Below are 18,396 nucleotides of genomic sequence, written 5' to 3'. Positions count from 1 at the left end.
GCTGAACACACTCACCGGACGGCAGCTAGGAGCTAGCAGCTAGGAGCTAGCAGCTAGGACCGCTGCTCCGTGGATACAAGCTACCAGCTACCGCTTTCCATCTTTTCTCTCCTCCCTCGACTATTTTTGACTGGTGAGATGGCTTTGAGTGGAAATAACAACAGCTAGTGAGTTGTTCAAAACCTTTCTTTTTAGTAAACTGTGTGTACACAATGTTCTCAATGCTGAGTTCATGTGTAGAGCCCCTGGTGATACTTGGAGCAAAGTTTCATGTTGTGTCGAGGCTTCTTAGTGTTTTAAAAATGTTCGATTTTGATGCTGTCATAGTAGTGTCCCTAGCACTCCCATTCAAAAGGCCATTTGACCGAAAACTAAAATACGGTAAATCTTAAAAGTGGCGCTTTCGTCCTAATTATGCTTTTAATCGAAGGTTTGACTCGGGTACATTCACAAATAGACCCTATGTTGCATTTTGGCGAGAGTTACGCTTTAAGTAATTGCAGTTAATTGCCTCCCTTCTCTGCCAAGTTAAGCTCCCATTGGGAGAAATTAATCATTGTGAGAGAATTACATCTCATCTTGTCTGGCCTTGGGTTTTACCAGTGCTTTAATGCCTTTTAACATTGTGATAATTAGTGTAGCAAAAAAGAGTGAGAGCATAAAACAAACAAGACACTGTGTGCAGCAGGTGTGTTGAACTGATGCCCCCTGGTGGTTGCAGTGTGCATGTTGCTTGTTTGGAAGTAAACTAATGCAGACTTGACTTCATCTGCTCAGTATTCGGATATTTTTAGCACTAAAAAAGGCAATCTCTTTGGTTCTATGTTAGCAGAGAAACTCGCCATGTGATACTGATTCAGAACTCTTATTGTAGCATTATATATGAGTCAGGTTTGTATTATAGGGCCTAGGCTGAGATGGATATTGTGCATTAGAAGGTTGCCATCTAGAGTTAGGATGCAGAAAGTGCAGAGTGATGCACTGACCTGTGTTTGCTGAAGCATTTCATGGGGTGAGATGGAGAAGTGTGAAGGGAGAGGGTTGGTTGGGGGGGGCAGACACGCACACACACACACACACACACACACACACATGCTCTCTTCCTACTACACACACATACAAATTCACACACTCATGCTCTTCCTACTGCACACACACAAACTAACACACACACATGCATGCGCTCTTCCTACTACACACACACACACACACACACACACACACACACATCTCCACAGTGACGAGACGTACCGTTGACAGAGAGAACTCCCGCAGGTCTCGGAGGTACCCAGGGGTGAGGTGGATATTCTTGACAGTCCCTTTCAGGGCAAGACACGTACTTGCTGTGATGTGGTGACTCAAAAGAGTAATTAGGACCATACGATTACATTATAGTGAGATACGCTATACTGTCATTGATGTTTTAGAAAACCATTCCAGCAATATGGCAAGGTTGTTCATATTTTGTCATTTTGTGTTGCATTGCTGCAGCTATTGTTTTGATTTTAATTTAAGTAAGAAAAACATGGTTCATTGCGTATTCCTCTTTTTCCTTTTATTTTGCTTTAATGATAACTCGGATAGTCTGTCTTGCTTAATTGAGGTGCTTAAACTACATTTGTGCTTCATCTTTCCTCAGGGTTCCCTTTTATGAACACTCAAATATATGAAAAACTGCTCCTCTTGTATTCTATGTCCATATTATAAGCTTACCTTGTAATTGTTTGGATTTAATGCCCCAGCTACGCTAAAGCATTTGTTGCACAGGTACAGTATGTTCAGATATTTGAATGCTTAAAAGAGAATCTCGGTCGATTTCAACACGTAGCTCTGTTTGTTAATTTGGAGTGGTGTCAGTAGAGAGAAAAACAAAAACAGTCGGTGCTGCCTACACCGTGTTAGCCTCTTCCTAGAGTTAGCACCCAACAGGCTTAAACAGGGCAAGTTTTAAACATGTTTTTAGCCTCAAAACATGTTCAAAATGTCATTACAAGTGCTTACTAATGTGAAGTGATTCCTTCCGAGGCAACACAGCAAGTCTGTCTGCTGTAGATGTAAAAGAAATGCATGAAAGTTGTGCTAATTCAGATCCATTTAGTTCCAGTGTTGAAACTGCAAGGAGTGCTTTGGGACCTTCTACAAATTACAATACTGAAAAGAGATAAAAAGGTAAGTGCTGTAGTACAACTCGCAGGACACAAGTTATAATTGAGGTAAGTTTGGAGACTCTACTTTATTTAATCATTTAATTGATAGCCTACATATTTTTGTTTCATCTATTTCTGAGTTGTAGTTTGTAGACGGTCCTTAAGCACTCTAACTGCCGTCTCAACACAGGGACTAAACAGAGCTGAATTAGCACAACTTTAATGCATTTCTTTCACAGCTACTGCAAACAGATTCACTGTGTTTAATCGGAAGGAATCACTGCACATGGATAGGCACTTTTAATGACATTTTGAACTTGTTAAAAAAAAAAACATGTTTAAAACGGGCCCTGTTTAAGCCTGTTGGGTGCTAACTCTAGCATGAGGATAACATGGTGTAGGCAGCACCAATTAGTTCCATTTTTCTCTTTACTGACAGCACTCCAAATGTACAAACTACACAGCTACGTGTTGGATTCGACTGAAATACTCCTTTAATGCAGCTACATTTATAGTAGGATTTATGTGTTGTCTTCAACACCTCCAAACCCTCAGTGCTTTTAACCAGAGAATCACATCACACTGAATCCCTACTCAACCAGGCCAAACATGCCAAATTTATCACAGAGAGTTATTAATTTACGTTGTGTTTCATATTTTGTTTTGTTTTGACAAGCATTTGGGTGTTTGAGGGTTGTGAACCAGTAACTCACTGGAGACAAAACAGTTGGTGTGGCTAGAAATAGAAATAAAGGCACACCAAGCACCAACAAACAGAGATGAAGAAACAATAGCTGGCTAATTTTTTGTTGCTGTGTTGCTTCATAATTAAACATTCAGTTAAAAAAAGCAACACTTCACTGATAAGCTTTGCAATTGTGGATACGTTCTAGGTCCTACAGAACAGTTCTATGGATGGTTGTAGTATCAATGTGTGCATCAATAACAATTCACAAAATACAATTTTCTAATGCAACTGAAAAAGTGAGAATAATCATTTACATTTAGCCTTTATCAATCCTGTTAATCTAAGGCTTGGGTATGTTGTGAATATACCTGTAATCGGGTCAAAATTGTAATTTGGGTCCTTATTATTGAAAGCGGCCATTCTAGGTGCGGACATCTCCAGTCACCTCTCCATCAACTCCGCAAAATGTATTCATTAATTGTCTATTCACAAATATTAGTTGGTTGACATTGGATGATGAAGGCATGTGGCTATGAATACCTCATCAGGATTGTATATATCAACTTGCCAGTCTCCTGCCAACACTGCCATCCTGGGCTAGCTAGCACCAAGGAAGATGAGCTCAAGCTAGCAAAACCATTGCTGCGGCCATCTCATGACTAAGCGTCACTCATCAGAATAGGGAAATCAACTCGGTCTCCTGCTGACTCTGCTAACACGGCCGGTCAAAGATTTCAATTGTTAACATCAGAGTAAACACTGAGGAAAAGGTGAAGATGGCTATCAGCTACAATTTATGGCTACAATCTGCTCTACGTGGACGAGAACAATCCACTTTCAATTTCATTTCTACATTGGAGGTAGACTGGCGTCGTCATACTCAGATTCTAGTCAGAATATGAATTTCTTACTGCTCCATTGGGCTGTGGATACGGGGGAAAGCCGGAACAATTAGAACATGGGACGGATGAAACATTCCAGTTTTCTCCAAGACAGAATTCCTTAGGTCAAAACATAGAACATGTTAACCTCCTTCTATCAGCCACATATCTCCGTTATTTCCTTTTATCACGGAGTTACAGGCGATAAACACGTTTTGATGGTCGAAAGTAGACTTCATTAGCGGTTAAATTTTTTTTACTATTAATGAGTGTTTTTTTATTTTAAGGTTTGACTACATGCTTATTCAGTAGACCAGTTAGTGCTCTCCACAATCCCAGACTTTCATACTGCATGCTAGTTTACATGCAGCAAAACAGGCTGTAATGGCATATGTCTATGTCGGGACAGTTGAAACAGCTGTTTAAACTCTCACAGACCTGGCTGTGACTCCATGGATTTTAAGTAAATGCACAAATATCTGTGTTTATACAATAATTTATGGAGGTGAATCATGGAAAAGCAGTTTTAGAAAGATGAAAATATATTTGGTTGCCACCAGGTAGGGGGTCGAGTTTTCCCATATTATCCTATGGAGACTGACAGACTGGCGATCGTTAAGGGCGCTTATTTGGATGTGCAGTGGTCTAACCCATGGAAAAACCTAGTGAAGCAACATTTTCCTCAATAGAAACATGATATAAATGGAAAAACATACTGTTCTAGCTATAAAAATGGCAGAATCACCCACAGTACATAACATTTCAATAACCGTTTCATGCACAACCAATCAGGTCAACAGAACTCAACACGAAATGAGACAAGACGGTGCCGTCTAAAACTCTGCCATTTAGTAAAGCTGTTTGTAACGTAGAAAAAGAATGGATTATTGATCATTTTATTTCTATAGTGTGTAGCTGACTTCTCTTTTGAAACAGGAGATTTCGTTTACCTTCTAAAACCAGTCTCTGCGACATGAACAGCTGGGTCGCAGCGACACCATCAGCCGGTTTGAGTCGAGCTAAAACAGGCTGGTTGATGATATTGAAATGAATGTGCTGCTGATATCTTCTGTAACAGACGTGATGAAATGGATGGATGGAAACACGAATCTACACATCTCAGTTCTCCAGCTGCAGCCACCTTTGTTGTAAACAAATTCAACCCAACAGCTCTTTGGTGAAGTGTTGATTCCGTTACTGTTGGTCATCCGTCCATCATCGTATAAAACCCGCCCTGACAATTTGATTGGTCCTAATATCCTAACAGCTCTTGTTTGAGCATAGTTGCTCCACAATGTATTGAGTCCAGACAAAACTTCCCAACCTCAAATGTTGTGGGGGGGGGGCTAAGTTCCGCTGGCACCCAGGCTGCATCAGAGGGGGTACCGGGGCAAGAATGGAGCAATTGAACACCAACTGCCACTTCTCTGCTGGGCATCCTGCTGGCCAGTGTGTAGACTTAGGGCGGTGAGCTGGGTGGTCTCCGTGCCTCGGTCGGTTTCCAGCAGGATGTCAGCAGCGGTGGCATCCTTTCACCGAGACTTGGCTGGATCCTGGAGTGCCAGCGCCATTCAACCAGGTGACTCTTTTTCTGTGTGCCGATCCGACATTCTGCCAAGTTGAAGGAGGTAATGGGATTACATTTCGCTGGAATTGTACCTTATGATTTCATGTGACGAATAAAAATGGAAAGATTGACTGTTTAAAGGTCAAAGGAAATCCTTGAAAAAGAAGAAAAGAGTTTGTTGTCTTTTCTGTTAACGTTATAAGTGCAGCGCAACATTCTTGTCAATACAGCAAACAATATGGACAATGACAGTCCCATCAATTTAACCACTTTAGAGCTTTCATGTATAAATATGTCCCACGTGCAAATCAGTAAGTAGGTCGTACTTCTCTCCGCTGCCACATTACCAAGTTATTTCAACGTGCTTTCATCCTCAAGCGCCATCTGAATTCATATGTAAGACAGTGCTTTATCCATTTTTCTTTCTTGACTACAAGAGATTGCCTCTCATATCTCTTTCCTTCCATTCTCTCCATTTTGCCTTCGATCTCTCTCTCTCTTTCTCTCTCTCTCTCTGTCTGTCTCTTTCTCTTCATCGCTCATCTTTTTTTTTTTCCCCATGCGCAGAAGCAATCTTTTTCTCTCGCATCCTATCCCCATAGTTTGAATTTCAGCTTGTTCCTCAGTTGTGTTGGTCCTTATTTTATGTTTCCCCATTCACCCTCTCCCTCCATCTCACTGTCTTTCTGTGTTCCATTCTTCCTCTTTCTCTCCTCCTCTCATCTTAGAGACCGTAGTGTGCCTGCAGCCTCAAATCTAAGCCGCTGCCTGTCAGGCTGCTCCGTTTATGCGCTCTGCGCTACTCTCCTTTCCTCTCCTCTCCCCTCTGCGCTTTTACTGCACTGCACTGCACTGCTCGGCTCGTCTCTCTTCTCCATCTCTCCTCCATCTCTTCTTCTCTTTTTTCCTCTTTCTCTACCTGCATCCCTTTCACCCCACACGTTCTTATCTCTGTCGTGCATTGCTGCGCTCTGCTCATTGTTGTTTGGGAAATTACTGTACACTCTGGGTTTCTTCGCTCCAGAACTGAGTACACTCTGGCTACTGGTTGAAGAGGAATCAGATGTTCTTGGTGCTCCAGGTTTGGCTTGCCTCGGACTCTTTGGCTCTGTGTGGCCCGGTGAGCAGAAGAGGGCAGGGAGGGGAGGGGGGGCACAGAGCTGCCCAGGTAAGAGCTTCATCTGCTTGGTGGAGTAAAGGCTTCAAGGTGGTGGCGGTATTGGTTGATGGTTGTCCGTCGAGGGTCATGCCCTGGGACTTGCGTGCTTTTCGGCAGTTGGAGTTGGAGACCCTCTTCCGTTTTTGCTCCCCCAGTGGGGCAGGATTGATCCTGGTCCCGGGAAAAGCCGCCGGGCACCAGTGGCTGCACCGTGAAGAGCGGGCACCATGAACCAGCTGGATGCGCCACGGCCACTCAACTGGACCATCAGAAAACTGTGCCATGCAGCCTTCCTGCCATCTGTACGCCTGCTAAAGGTAAAATAACACAGGGGAAGGGAGAGTGGGAATTGACTAAAAAAATGGATGCCCTGGGAGGTTTAGTAAAATATGTCAGGCAGCTCTTTTGATATCCTGCCACTTTCTAGAGGGAGATTAGTAGAAAGGTGTGAGGATACGAAAAAATTGACATGTATAGCAACCTGCAAGTGTACTTAATGCATGACCCAATAGATGAAAGGCAGGCTTTAAGATGGTAGACAGGGAAAGATAAAGTCAAAAATGAATAGAAGTGTGGCATAACACTAAGCTTGGGAAGTAGGGGGATGCGCAAAGAGGGGAGGATAAAAATGGAGGCGGGAAAAACAGGAACATGATGTTAAAGAGATGCACACAGAGAGTGAGACAGAAATTGGAAGCGGCAGAGACAAAGAAAGTGTGTTGAAAGAAAGAAAGCAAAGATTTATAAATGGTTAAGTGCAAGAAATAAAATGAAGGACAGGGGATGACAAGACATTGACAACAAGAGATGGAAAGAAATCAGAGAGTGGGTCCAGTAGGGGTCCAGTTCTGTGTGTAGCACGAGTGTCGCACAAAAGGGTGAAGGTGAAGAGAGAGAAGGCAAAAGGTAGATGGTGAATGGAAGAGACAGAATATAAGGGAAGAGAGGCTTTGTAGGGATGGGTGAGCAGAAATGTTGGATTGGAGATGACAGATGGGGACTGAGGAGATTTAGGAAAAGGTGGATGTGCAACATCAAATCCCAGCAGAGAGGTGTTCAAAAGAATTAAAGAATGTTCCTTAGTGTAAAACCTTGTTGACTTGATATTATGTTAAACTAGCCAGATTTTGTTGGAAAAATACACTTTATCACCTCATCACCTGAGCAGAGGTGTATAATATAATGTGTGTGAATGAGTTTATATTCATCTGTGTATCTGAGCATGTGTGGGTGCATCAGTGATCGTGTGTTTAATAGACTCTGTTCAGTGCTTTAAAAAGGCTCGCTAACAGACATTTGGAACCTAAAATCTTATCTTTATTCATCCATGTGCTTGTATAAGCTAGTTACAGGTGCTGTTTAAGAAGGGCTATTGTTAGAGGTCTTGAATAGATCTTCTCCACTCTCCTTTGATCTTGCTTTATGAAAGTTTCTCACAGAACAGTATATTAGTAGTCGCTGTGATGTTGAAGCACACAACTGCCTGGGCTTACGTGTCATCCATTTGCATTTGAATAGCCTGGTTCAATTAATGTTGTAATCCAATTGTTTTTGTGTGCGTCTGAGGACGTACATAGTGTGGTTGTTAACACATGTTTTACTGTGGAACTCCACATGAAGATACACAGGATACGCTGTTGTATCTATGCATGTGTGTGTTAAGGTTATTCAGAGCAACCTAATATGCAATATACTGTCCAGTATTTTTTCAGATTCAGTTGATTAATTTTTTCCCTTCCCTAAGCTCTGCAAGACTTCAGTATCTGCTGTCAAGTGAGACCTTTAGACCTTCTGTGGGACTGCACTGAAATAAGTTTTTATTTGAAGTGCAGTGTTTCCCACAGGTTGAGAATTGACTTGTGGTGGGTGGTGCAGGATGTGACGGCACGAAGCGTAATGGCTGGGTTCAGTAAAAATGGGTCCAGTCATAAACTAGTAAGACAGAGGTGAAAAAGAATGACTACCGATACATAACATTATCAGATAATTTAGAATGAAATAACAATTTACACATTAAACAAATAAGACTAAAAGATGATGAAAATATTGCGACACCATGCTGCATCTGACAAAATTTCAGGGTAGTTATTAGGGCTGCACGCTATGAGGAAAATATAACGTTGAATATCGCGATAATGGTAAAATACACCGTTGTTTGGAGAAAAAAATTGAATTTGGATTTTATCTATCTGGGCGGGGCTCAAATTACCTGGGCGGGGCGCCCAAGTAGAACCTATGTATGGTAAACAATGAAGTTATGGCTCTCAGTTTTGAAACAAAAAATGTTCCCATTCCATATTCCCTCTATATTTCCAGGTATGGTTTGAAAAGCAGCTCCAGAATGAACAATATTAACGCAATGCTGTCTCTGTTGTTTAACTCGGGAGATACTTGAATGAATTAAAATGACTTTTAATATATGTTTTAGTTCGGAGTGGATCTTTGCTTCACAATGACTATTTTACCTAACCGGGTTTTAGGCCTCCCCGCTGGCGACAGCCGTGGCCGGAGGGGATTAGATGTGAGTTTTGTTTAACTTAGCTTTCAGCACCCATTAACTGGTAACTAACCGGTTCATTTGGTTTTTGAAGAAACATGAAAAATAATAACACATGTACAGTATGTCACATTAGCTTTTGTTTGTGAAAGCTGTCTAGCAGTTGGTGGTCAGAGCGCAGGGTTTCTACCATTGTGTTACAACTCCGGTTCTCGCCACGGCTACGCATGCTAAATGTAGCAAACTCCTTCAAGGAATAACTCGTAGTGCGTACGTTGTATGCATAACGAAAAGAGAGGGAGAGCGAGTGAGCGTGTGCCGAATAAACAAAGTTAACAGTAACTTATAGCTGGGAATGTAGCAGCGCAGTGTGTGTATTGTGTAACGTTACAGATTTTGTCGGTTATTGAATGTTGTGATGGACAGTACATGCTGATGAACAGTTTTTATTTCAGTAGCAGCAGCTGAACCTGTATTCATGTTGAGTTACCACGATAGATGAAGCTACAGGCGATTATGGTCCCTGAAACTGTCTCCTGTATCTGAATCCTCCTAGGGAGGCATCAGGCTGTCAGAGTGAAATTAACTTAATGGGCCTGTCATTATTGTTGTAGATTTCTGCACGACAAGCACTTTCCTCCATGCCCCTCCAACTTAATACCTGCCTGCTGCTGCCAGCTACATACTTATGCTTGTGTGTGCACCTGGTTTGACTACAATTTATAGGCCGTCAGGGATGTTTTGTGTCTTCCTTGGGCAGGAAAATATTTCCGACAGATTGTGTGTGCGTGTTTGTATGTGAATGTGTGCACATGGTTTTCTATGTACAAGTATATGCATTTATTATGCAGTGCTACAGGCACAGTTGAAGTTGCAGCAACCTTGCATGCGACGGTGTGCGAGCTCATGATTTGAACCCTGTGGTCTGCTCAGAGTGGAAGAAACAGTAACAAAAAGTGAATTCAATAAGAAGTGAAACCTTTATATTTAATATTAAATTGCCATTGTAGGTATGGATAGCACGCCAGGAAATGTTACTACCAGCATACGTGTCTCCTCAAGGCTTTCCAGTATGCATTCTAATATTGTTTTATACAAACACAACCAGTCCACCCCTCCTGTGATTTTTAATCAAAAACCTTTTACTACTTTTACTTCTTCACCCACCTCCATTATCCTCAAGCTGACCACATAATGGGTAGAAGGGTCTATGTGTACATGTGTGCGACAGACATGAAGCATGCTCAAATATTGAAAATTTGAAGATTTATTTTATTTATTCATTTTTCAAAGAGGCAAGTCCCAGAAAGCCATAGCATTTATTGGGGAATTGACTTGGTTTGGCAACTTATCCATTAGAGAGAGTGTGTGTGCGTGTGTGCGCTTGCCTGTGTGTGTGTCTGTGTGTGTGTATATGTGTTTGTGCGTGCAAATGTCCTTGAGTGCAAACTCAATGTGAAGATGTTGATTCATATGCTTGTTTCTGTCTATAGTTATGTGCCTGTGTGTCTTTCAGTTCACCTTAAAAATAAATATGTGGGAGTTCTATCAGCGAGAATGGACTTTAGTCTTAGTGGATTTACAAGTTAGCTTTAATTAGGATGATTTCCAATCTAGTTGGTAACTCTGCACTAAATAAATACATTTTATTAACGATCCCGAACTGACAAGGATTAAGGTTTGTACTGATTTGAGGGCTCAACGAGTAATCTAATTCATTACAACATTTCCTAATGACCTTTTAAAATGGCAAGCAATTGGTCAAGTGCCACTTCACAGAAGACAAATGTCCCTATTAGACAACTGAACCCTGAACTAGGAAACTTAAGGAAAGAAGAGAAAGCATACCTTAAGTCCAGGTGCTCTCATCTTGTCTGGCCAGCCAGAGGTCCACACAGAAACAGTCATACAGTTTGTAGTTCATTGTCACTTTATAACTTTGTGCTTTTTTTTTTTTTTTTGTCCAGACCTTTACGAAAGAGCTCTTTGCTGGATATGGTTGACAGTATAGATTTAATCAAAAATGTTCTCTCTGTCAGAGCTTGTGTCCTGCACCTGAAATGATTATAGATTTGCAACGTTGAGTTTTCTTTACCACTTTAAGCCTGGGATTTTGTTTGGACTCAGCGGGATAAAGTGTGAACAGGAACAATATTGGACAGAGAAAAGGAAATTAAAAATCTGTCTTCTTATTTTATCCTCTCTTAGCGACTTTAATACTTCCTACATACTGTACGGTATACTGATGCATTCACTCAAACCTCTCTTTTCTTTAGTGTTTGGATATGACACCCTCTCCTATTTTAATTGTGTGCTTTGTATCTTATTTGTATACTACATTAAGTTGTCTTAGCCTTTTAGGAAATCACACAGTATTAACACCTCTGCAGTGCAGTGTAGTATTTGTGCAAAGAAAATGCTGCATACAGTGAATACAATAATAATCCTTTTTTTGTTTTTCCTCATGAAGTCGTTCATTTTCTGCCCGTCCTCTCTTGTATCTACCTTGCATTCTTCACTGCTGTGTCGTCTGTCTGCCTGTCTTTCTCTCTTTCATCTTCTGTGTCTGCCTCTTTTTGTTTTTTTCATACGTCCTTTTTTTTGTCAATCTCTCTCTTTTTCTTCCTTTTTTTCTTCCATTTTTTCCCGTAATCATAAAGCATAGATGCCACTCCATCATATGCAAAATACATGGGGGACGGGATGTTGCGGCTTAAAATAAATAAATAAATATATCCTTCTAATGCTAAAAATAAATGTGTGTTACATAAAAAGAGACACTGTTGCAGTGCTTTTTTCTAGTTTAGCTGCGAGGAGTGAATAGGCATGGGAGTACCTCATCCTACACGCAATATTTGTAAAAAATCTTCTATTCTTAATGTGAATTCTGACACCTACAATATGCTAGTGTAAGAAACTAAGTACAACCTGTCACCTACAGGTGGCACCACCCATTTCTGAATCTACAGTAGGTAAAGTGAGGTAGATGGATACAGTAGATCTCAGCACACAAATTGTTGTGAAACTAAGTGAGCCTACATGAGTAGAGACCCTTTCATGACACAAACTGATCGGTATTTTCTGATCCAGATGTTGCATATCTTTGTCTTTTTATTAACCAAAGAGTGAAATACATTACCGTTGTTGTAATTTTTGTGAGTTTCTGTGTTCAAATCCATTCAGTTTGATCTGATACCGTGCCTAAAACACCGTACTGTTTTGAACTGGTAATCAGATGGAATGTGATTGTTGGAGACAGTGTTGCTTTTTCAGGCTGAGCTGAATCTATGCATTACACTCCCTCTCTTATGTTTTTAACACCTTCTGATAAATTCATTAAGACTGGGACAGCATGGATTGTTTCAATTACCAAGCTCTCTGAAACTGATTATCTGATTACATTTGCCATATCGCACGATAATGACACCCACAACATGCATGTTACGTTAGGATCTTTGTGTGCGTTTTGTCATTGACTATTACTTAATTATTTTGAGCAGGGGAAGTGCAAATAACATATACAAAAAAATAACAGGTCATGTGTTGCCTGTCAATAATGTTCCAGGTAACAATAGGTACTATTCTATACTGCTTGTAGTCTGTGCAGGTAAACATAAAGCATAGTTACATACCATGCAGTGTTTACCCTAGGTTGACTGCTTTAGCATGGCGGATGGGTTGGGTACACACTAAATGACGATTGTGATTGGTTTGTAGAAATTGCAAAAAACGAGAGCACGTTTTTCTACTATCCCAGAATGCTGTGTGGACTTGCCAGACCCTCCTCCGCAGCGCTGTGGAGGAAGGTCTGGCAAAGAAAGACTAGGGAAACACATAAACCACTTAGTACATCGCCATGAATTGGATCTACCGCACAGCACTTATTTAAAAAGACAATACCTTTTTAAAGCTTGTTCACCTTTTACTTTGGTTATTTTGTTACAACCAATGTAGCATTTACAAGGCATTTTTTTCTCTAACGGAGTTAATTCCAGCAAACTTCACGGTGAACAATGAGGGCAAAACACCATCATCCAACTGTTTTAACCGAGAATACTCTGGAGAGTACACTGAATCCATCAGCATGTTAGCGTGTCGTTTATCACGTACCTGTTTGTAACCGTAAAGCTACCGACAATGTTGTCTTTGCTTAACCTGTTCAGCGGCCTTTCCCAGTTTAGATAACACACTCTACTGTGCTGCTGTAACAGATGTAACATAACCACAAACAGTTACCTCGACTCATGGAGGTGCGTCGCTGCAGTTCATGGCAGTGCTGCGCTAAATGAATATAGGTGATACACAATGGATATTTGTTGTTATTTTAGGCATTGAAAAAACATATACAATATTTTTTTTTATTACAAACCTCAATCGGAAAACGTCTACTTTTAATAAAAACAATTATTATGTGGAAGTGGATTTACCATGTGCACAAAGAACACTAGCTGCTCACTCAATATTTTTTTGTGTCGTTTGCTTGTGTTTTAAACTGAGTTGGAGAGCAGTTTTGTATCTGTCCAAATCCCCACACTCTTTTTCACTACACTTCCACACTTACTGACAGATCCCAACGTGTTGAGAACAAATGCTTCTTGAGTGTTGAACGAAACTGAAAGAAACCACACATTGTCGTGCACATGCCTGGGAGGGTCCTTTCCCTTTCTCTCACTCTTCCTCTTTTTTTTTCTTTTGTGTAGCCTCAAAGTCACAGGAAGCCTCAAAGCTTGCATGTTTATGTCTCAATTAACCAGAAAATACCTCATTTATGAGATTTCAATTAACACAGTATTTCACTAATGAGCCAAAACGAGAACATAAGCTGCCAATTAACATGTTGTTCCTTTATTCAGGCACACAAAGAATTTATATTTCTTATTTGGCACGCTTCCACTCAAAATCATGGGAAGGGACACAAAAAAATTCTTTTATGTCTTTTTTTTAAGTCTTTTATGCTTTCTAAAATAACCTGGATCTCAAATGTCCTGAATTAATGCAACACATAGTACAGAACGACTCACCCTACCAGTCAGCTGCTTGATCATTTGTGAGAGTCGATGCTGAAAGGAGTGTCAGAATAAATGTATAACTTGGTGAACCTCTTCTAGCGTTCACTGTCAAAATTTCTCACGCAGTGTGTGCAAATTTCAATTGCACACACACACACACACACACACACACACAAATGCAAATTGCATATCCATCCACCCACAGCTCCCACCTTGTATTCAGAGCTGCAATATACATGACACTAGAGGTAGAGGTATGAACTCTGAATGCTGCCCTTTGACCTGTAAACTGTCAGGGGGAATCGCATGCTGTTGACGGATGGCTAATTAATTATGCACACGATAACACAACTTGAATCAATAGGCTGCAAAAAAAAAAAGAAAGAAAAAAGTTCCATTTCCTCTCACTCTGCAGTAGTGAAGCCAAAATACCCTGGATACAGGCGCCGCCATCTTGTGATTTTAGACACTTGAACCAACATTAGCATGATCAGAAATACCTTAAATGAAAGAAACCATCACTTTGGGAAATAATTATTTTACGTGTACTTTGACTTTCCAGTTTGGCCCACGTCCCGTCCGCCAACATGGAGGGGGCGGGGTTTCTGACCTATACTGTAGGCAGCCACCAGGGGGCAATCCAGATGTTTTTGATTCACTTATGGTTAATTTATGGTTGCCGAGATGTTTGGGGCACGAGGTGCACTCGCCATAAAATTACGTCAACACGCCTGTGGTTTCCAGCGCAAAGGGTCCGCGCGTGGTCATGCACCTCTGAATTTTTTTCAATTACGCGCCCGCTACGCTTTCAATTCAACACGGTCAGCTGGGAAGAGCCGGTTGATCTGTACAAACGTCTGTGGGATTCTTCATGTACAGACCACAGAGAGTCAAGCAGCCTTAAATATGTGGTTAGAGGCAGACACCACACTGGGAAAAGAAGACACATTTTGCTGGAGAGTGTGAAAAAACATGAGAGAGAGTTTTGTCAAAGCTAAAAAAAAAAAAACGGCTTCATGGAAAGAGTGTTCTTCCCAGTGTTACAGGCGGACAGTCATTTAGATCTTTTTCGTGTTTTGAAGAATGTTGCAACGAACAATGCGTACCAATCAACATATCAATGCATGCTCATAACGCGTGTGCCATCTATGGCACACGGTGTTGCGCTCGAGTATACCTGACGCTTTATAATAACGTATACTTTATTTATTACTTTATAGAGTCTGTGCATCACCCCTGCATGAATCCTCTTGATAAGCTTGAATTTTTTGTGCAGCTTTATGCTATTACATGTTTCTTTAAGCTAAGGCTTTACCCCCAAAATCCCAAATAGTCAAAATAAATAAGGAATAGTAACCCCACATTATTGATTTATAATTTAATTTATATAATTTATGCATCAACATTCGTAATAATTAGTTATTCTCAGACGGGACGCTGTTTTTTTGTGAGTGTAGGAGCTTGGGGGGGTGTGTAGGCCTAGGTGCAGCGCTGTCCCAGGTTCTGAAATCGATAGACAGACAAAACGACGGAAAAAGGCCTGAGCTATCATCTTACCAGCACGTAAACTGAAAGTTTGACCAAGTGAAGGCTTGAAGCGCCAAAACTGATAGTCAGGACAGTCCTACTTTAAAAACACATAACATTTGGTTTGAGTATTTCATCCACTCAACGTTCCTTAGCATTGTAGAAATGGTTGATAAGAATATCATAGTAGGAACTGATTTGAATTTAGTCCAAAAACATTACAAACACAGTGATGTTTCTATTAGTGAAAATCTATCTTCATTAGTAGGAACTAGACAATCATGAGGAAAACATTAAAGTAAGAAGACAAGTAATTTAAACTAGATTTATTGGCTTTCTTGCCAAGAATTAGATAAGATAATCAGTACCACACACAGAGCTTAGCTTAGCATAAAGACTGGAAACAAGGTGAAACAGCTAGCCTGGCTCCGTCCAAAAGTACAGTTTGAACCCTGCAATGTATCTTTTTTACTCCGGTAAAGCATACAACCCAAAATGTTGAGTTATTTTTTTAGCGCTCAATGGAATTTAAGTCTAACATCAGATTCTTTACACAAAGTGGCAGAGATGCACAACCAATTTCATAAATCACTTAAATTAGTAGTAGCAGTGTGTGTACTGTAGTGTGGGGTGGCCTGGAATAGGGAATGAGGCATTTTCATCAAGGATGTTGGACTGTGTGTTTTTCTTGTGTTGGATTATATTATAGCATAAAGGCATGGCTCCTCGGGAAGTAATTTAGAGCTAATCAATAGGTCAACAATAAATCAATAAGTCCACTAATCCATACATTTCCATTTAATCACACTGACATACTGCATTATTGGCAAGGCTGTTAGATAATGAAATGGCATGCTGAGGTGTGAGGGGAGGAGACTAACATTAGAGGCTCTCTCATAATCTGAGATCTGAAGCCATATTGCTAGTGAGGCGTGTGTAATCAATCAAGCTGCTTAAGCCAGCCAATCAGTGCTACTTGGCAGTGTTGTGAAACGCAGCCAGATTAGTTAACGGTTGAGAATCAGCACCAAGGACAGTGACTGCACAGCATCTCAGGCTCTACTGAAGACTCAGTGATAGTTCAAGTTCCAGCCTGAGATTTTATTTGAATTCGTTCAGTCAGTGTTATTCATTAGGGTTACAACTAACAACTATGTATAGTATCAGTTGATCTGCCAATTATTTTTCTCATTTAATCATTTTTTTGTTTATTTTTGAAGAAAAAAACCCACATCACACATTCAACAATTCTTTGATGCAGGTGGAAAATGTCACATTAGACTTGAAAAAGAAGGATTGCGCACTCATTTAACACATTTATTGAAGAAATTAATTTTTCGGCCCCTCTGGACCTTTGTCAAGGGTACTTTCATTGTGTTGATTATTAAAATGTTGGAAAATAGCGAACAATGATCATCACCAGAACTGTTTCTCCAACCAACAAATATATTTAGTTCATTGTCATATACGACAAAGAACAAAATGTTTGACTTAAACTACTTAATCAATCAGCCATCATTCCAACTTTACTGTTCATAACTAAATACCTTTTGAGATTAAAAAAGCTTTAGTGACAAAGTCATCAAATGGTTTAATTTAAAGCATTGAACAATATATATATATATATATATATATATATATATTATATGGCCTAAATATAGCAATCCAGACCCAAATTCAAAAGATTAAGGGTCTGGCATCTAGTAATGAAAGTCGCTCATCTCGAGAGGCGGCACCAAGTGTGTATTTGAAAATCTCACTGCACGCAATTTGATGACACTACTACCAATCACAACAACACACGGAGGACCATGTATGTCAGATTCACCGATTTGATTGGTGCAGCTCGGCTACAGGGGTATAGTTAATGAGCAGCGGTACTCAATGCCAGAGAAACTCGCTGAGCAAATTCAAATTCTGCTATTGCGAGAACTCTGGATTTCCAGGTATGCTTAAATATGCTGTCAGGACCTTAATGTGTAGATTTGTGTGGTGGTGATGGCGTAGTGGATATGACACATGCCTTTGCTGTGGGAGATCTGGGTTCAATTCCCACTTTAATACATCAATCAATGTGTCCCATAGTTGCTCCAGAGGCGTGCAACCTCTGACATATACCCTTTATTGTCATTTTACACATGTGCAATACCTGTGCAATGAGATTAAAGCTTTCCAGTGTCTACAAGCTACAAGATACATAAGAGGAGTATAACATAGAATAAAATATAAAATATAAGTAGTGCAAAAGGAAAGAGGGGGAAGACAAGATGCACAGTTCCTGAGACGAATAAATGCATAAATAAAATAGTAAGAAAGAGCAATATTGTTTGTAAACGCAGTGTGAAAATAATATTACGCTTTGTTGCTAAGTTGCTTTGGATAAAAGCATCAGCTAAATGACACTTAATGTAATGTAGATATATATATATATATATATATATATATATATTTTTTTTAAATTTAGAATAATCCTTGTTTCTTTGCTCAAATTGTATTTTTATATACAGCAGTTGATAGCTTTGATACAGTAGCCTGCTTTGAATTTTTGTGTTTCACAAAATGACATACTGGAATCTGTACTGTCAACTGTGTAAACCATAGAAAAACTTGTGGGACTCAACAGGAGAAACGCAACCTGACGTCACGCTGCGGTGGCCAGTCATGGAACCGGCAGTGAGACTTGTCTGTCCGTTTTGAGGCGGTGTGACAGTCCCACGCAGTAAACGGAAAACATCACTGCCTCTGGCGCTGCCACAAGAAGGTTTCAAAACACTATGAGGCTGACTGTTTCCTGCAACAAACAAGCACAGTCGCTCTGTCTCTTTCTCTTTATCACCATGAAATGAAGCTGCCTTCAAGTACAGGTCATATGCTACTACACTATGACCCACCCAGACCTCTCAGGTCGTCTGGGACAGGTC

At 40.4% G+C, this 18,396-nt stretch overlaps 1 protein-coding gene across 9 annotated transcripts in view; it reads left to right on the top strand.

Moving 5' to 3' along the window:
• The window catches only part of trpm3 (transient receptor potential cation channel, subfamily M, member 3), a 168,439-nt gene that overhangs the window by 28,111 nt on the left and 121,932 nt on the right, over positions 1-18,396 (top strand). For 2 of the 9 annotated variants that reach the window (XM_032516959.1, XM_032516968.1), the window contains exon 1: positions 5,860-6,759. The exons of 5 other annotated variants lie outside the window; for them this stretch is intronic. In XM_032516959.1, coding sequence (XP_032372850.1) covers positions 6,670-6,759 — 90 coding nt within the window. In that variant the 5' untranslated portion in view covers positions 5,860-6,669. Of the gene's footprint in view, positions 1-5,858; positions 6,760-18,396 lie in introns of those variants that run through there. 2 more of the 9 variants (XM_032516961.1, XM_032516964.1) reach the window with 2 other exon arrangements.

The sequence above is a fragment of the Etheostoma spectabile genome, chromosome 5 (assembly GCF_008692095.1).
Source record: "Etheostoma spectabile isolate EspeVRDwgs_2016 chromosome 5, UIUC_Espe_1.0, whole genome shotgun sequence".
In the NCBI taxonomy this organism is placed as follows: Eukaryota; Metazoa; Chordata; class Actinopteri; order Perciformes; family Percidae; genus Etheostoma; species Etheostoma spectabile.
This window is presented reverse-complemented; position numbering and strand designations above follow the sequence as displayed.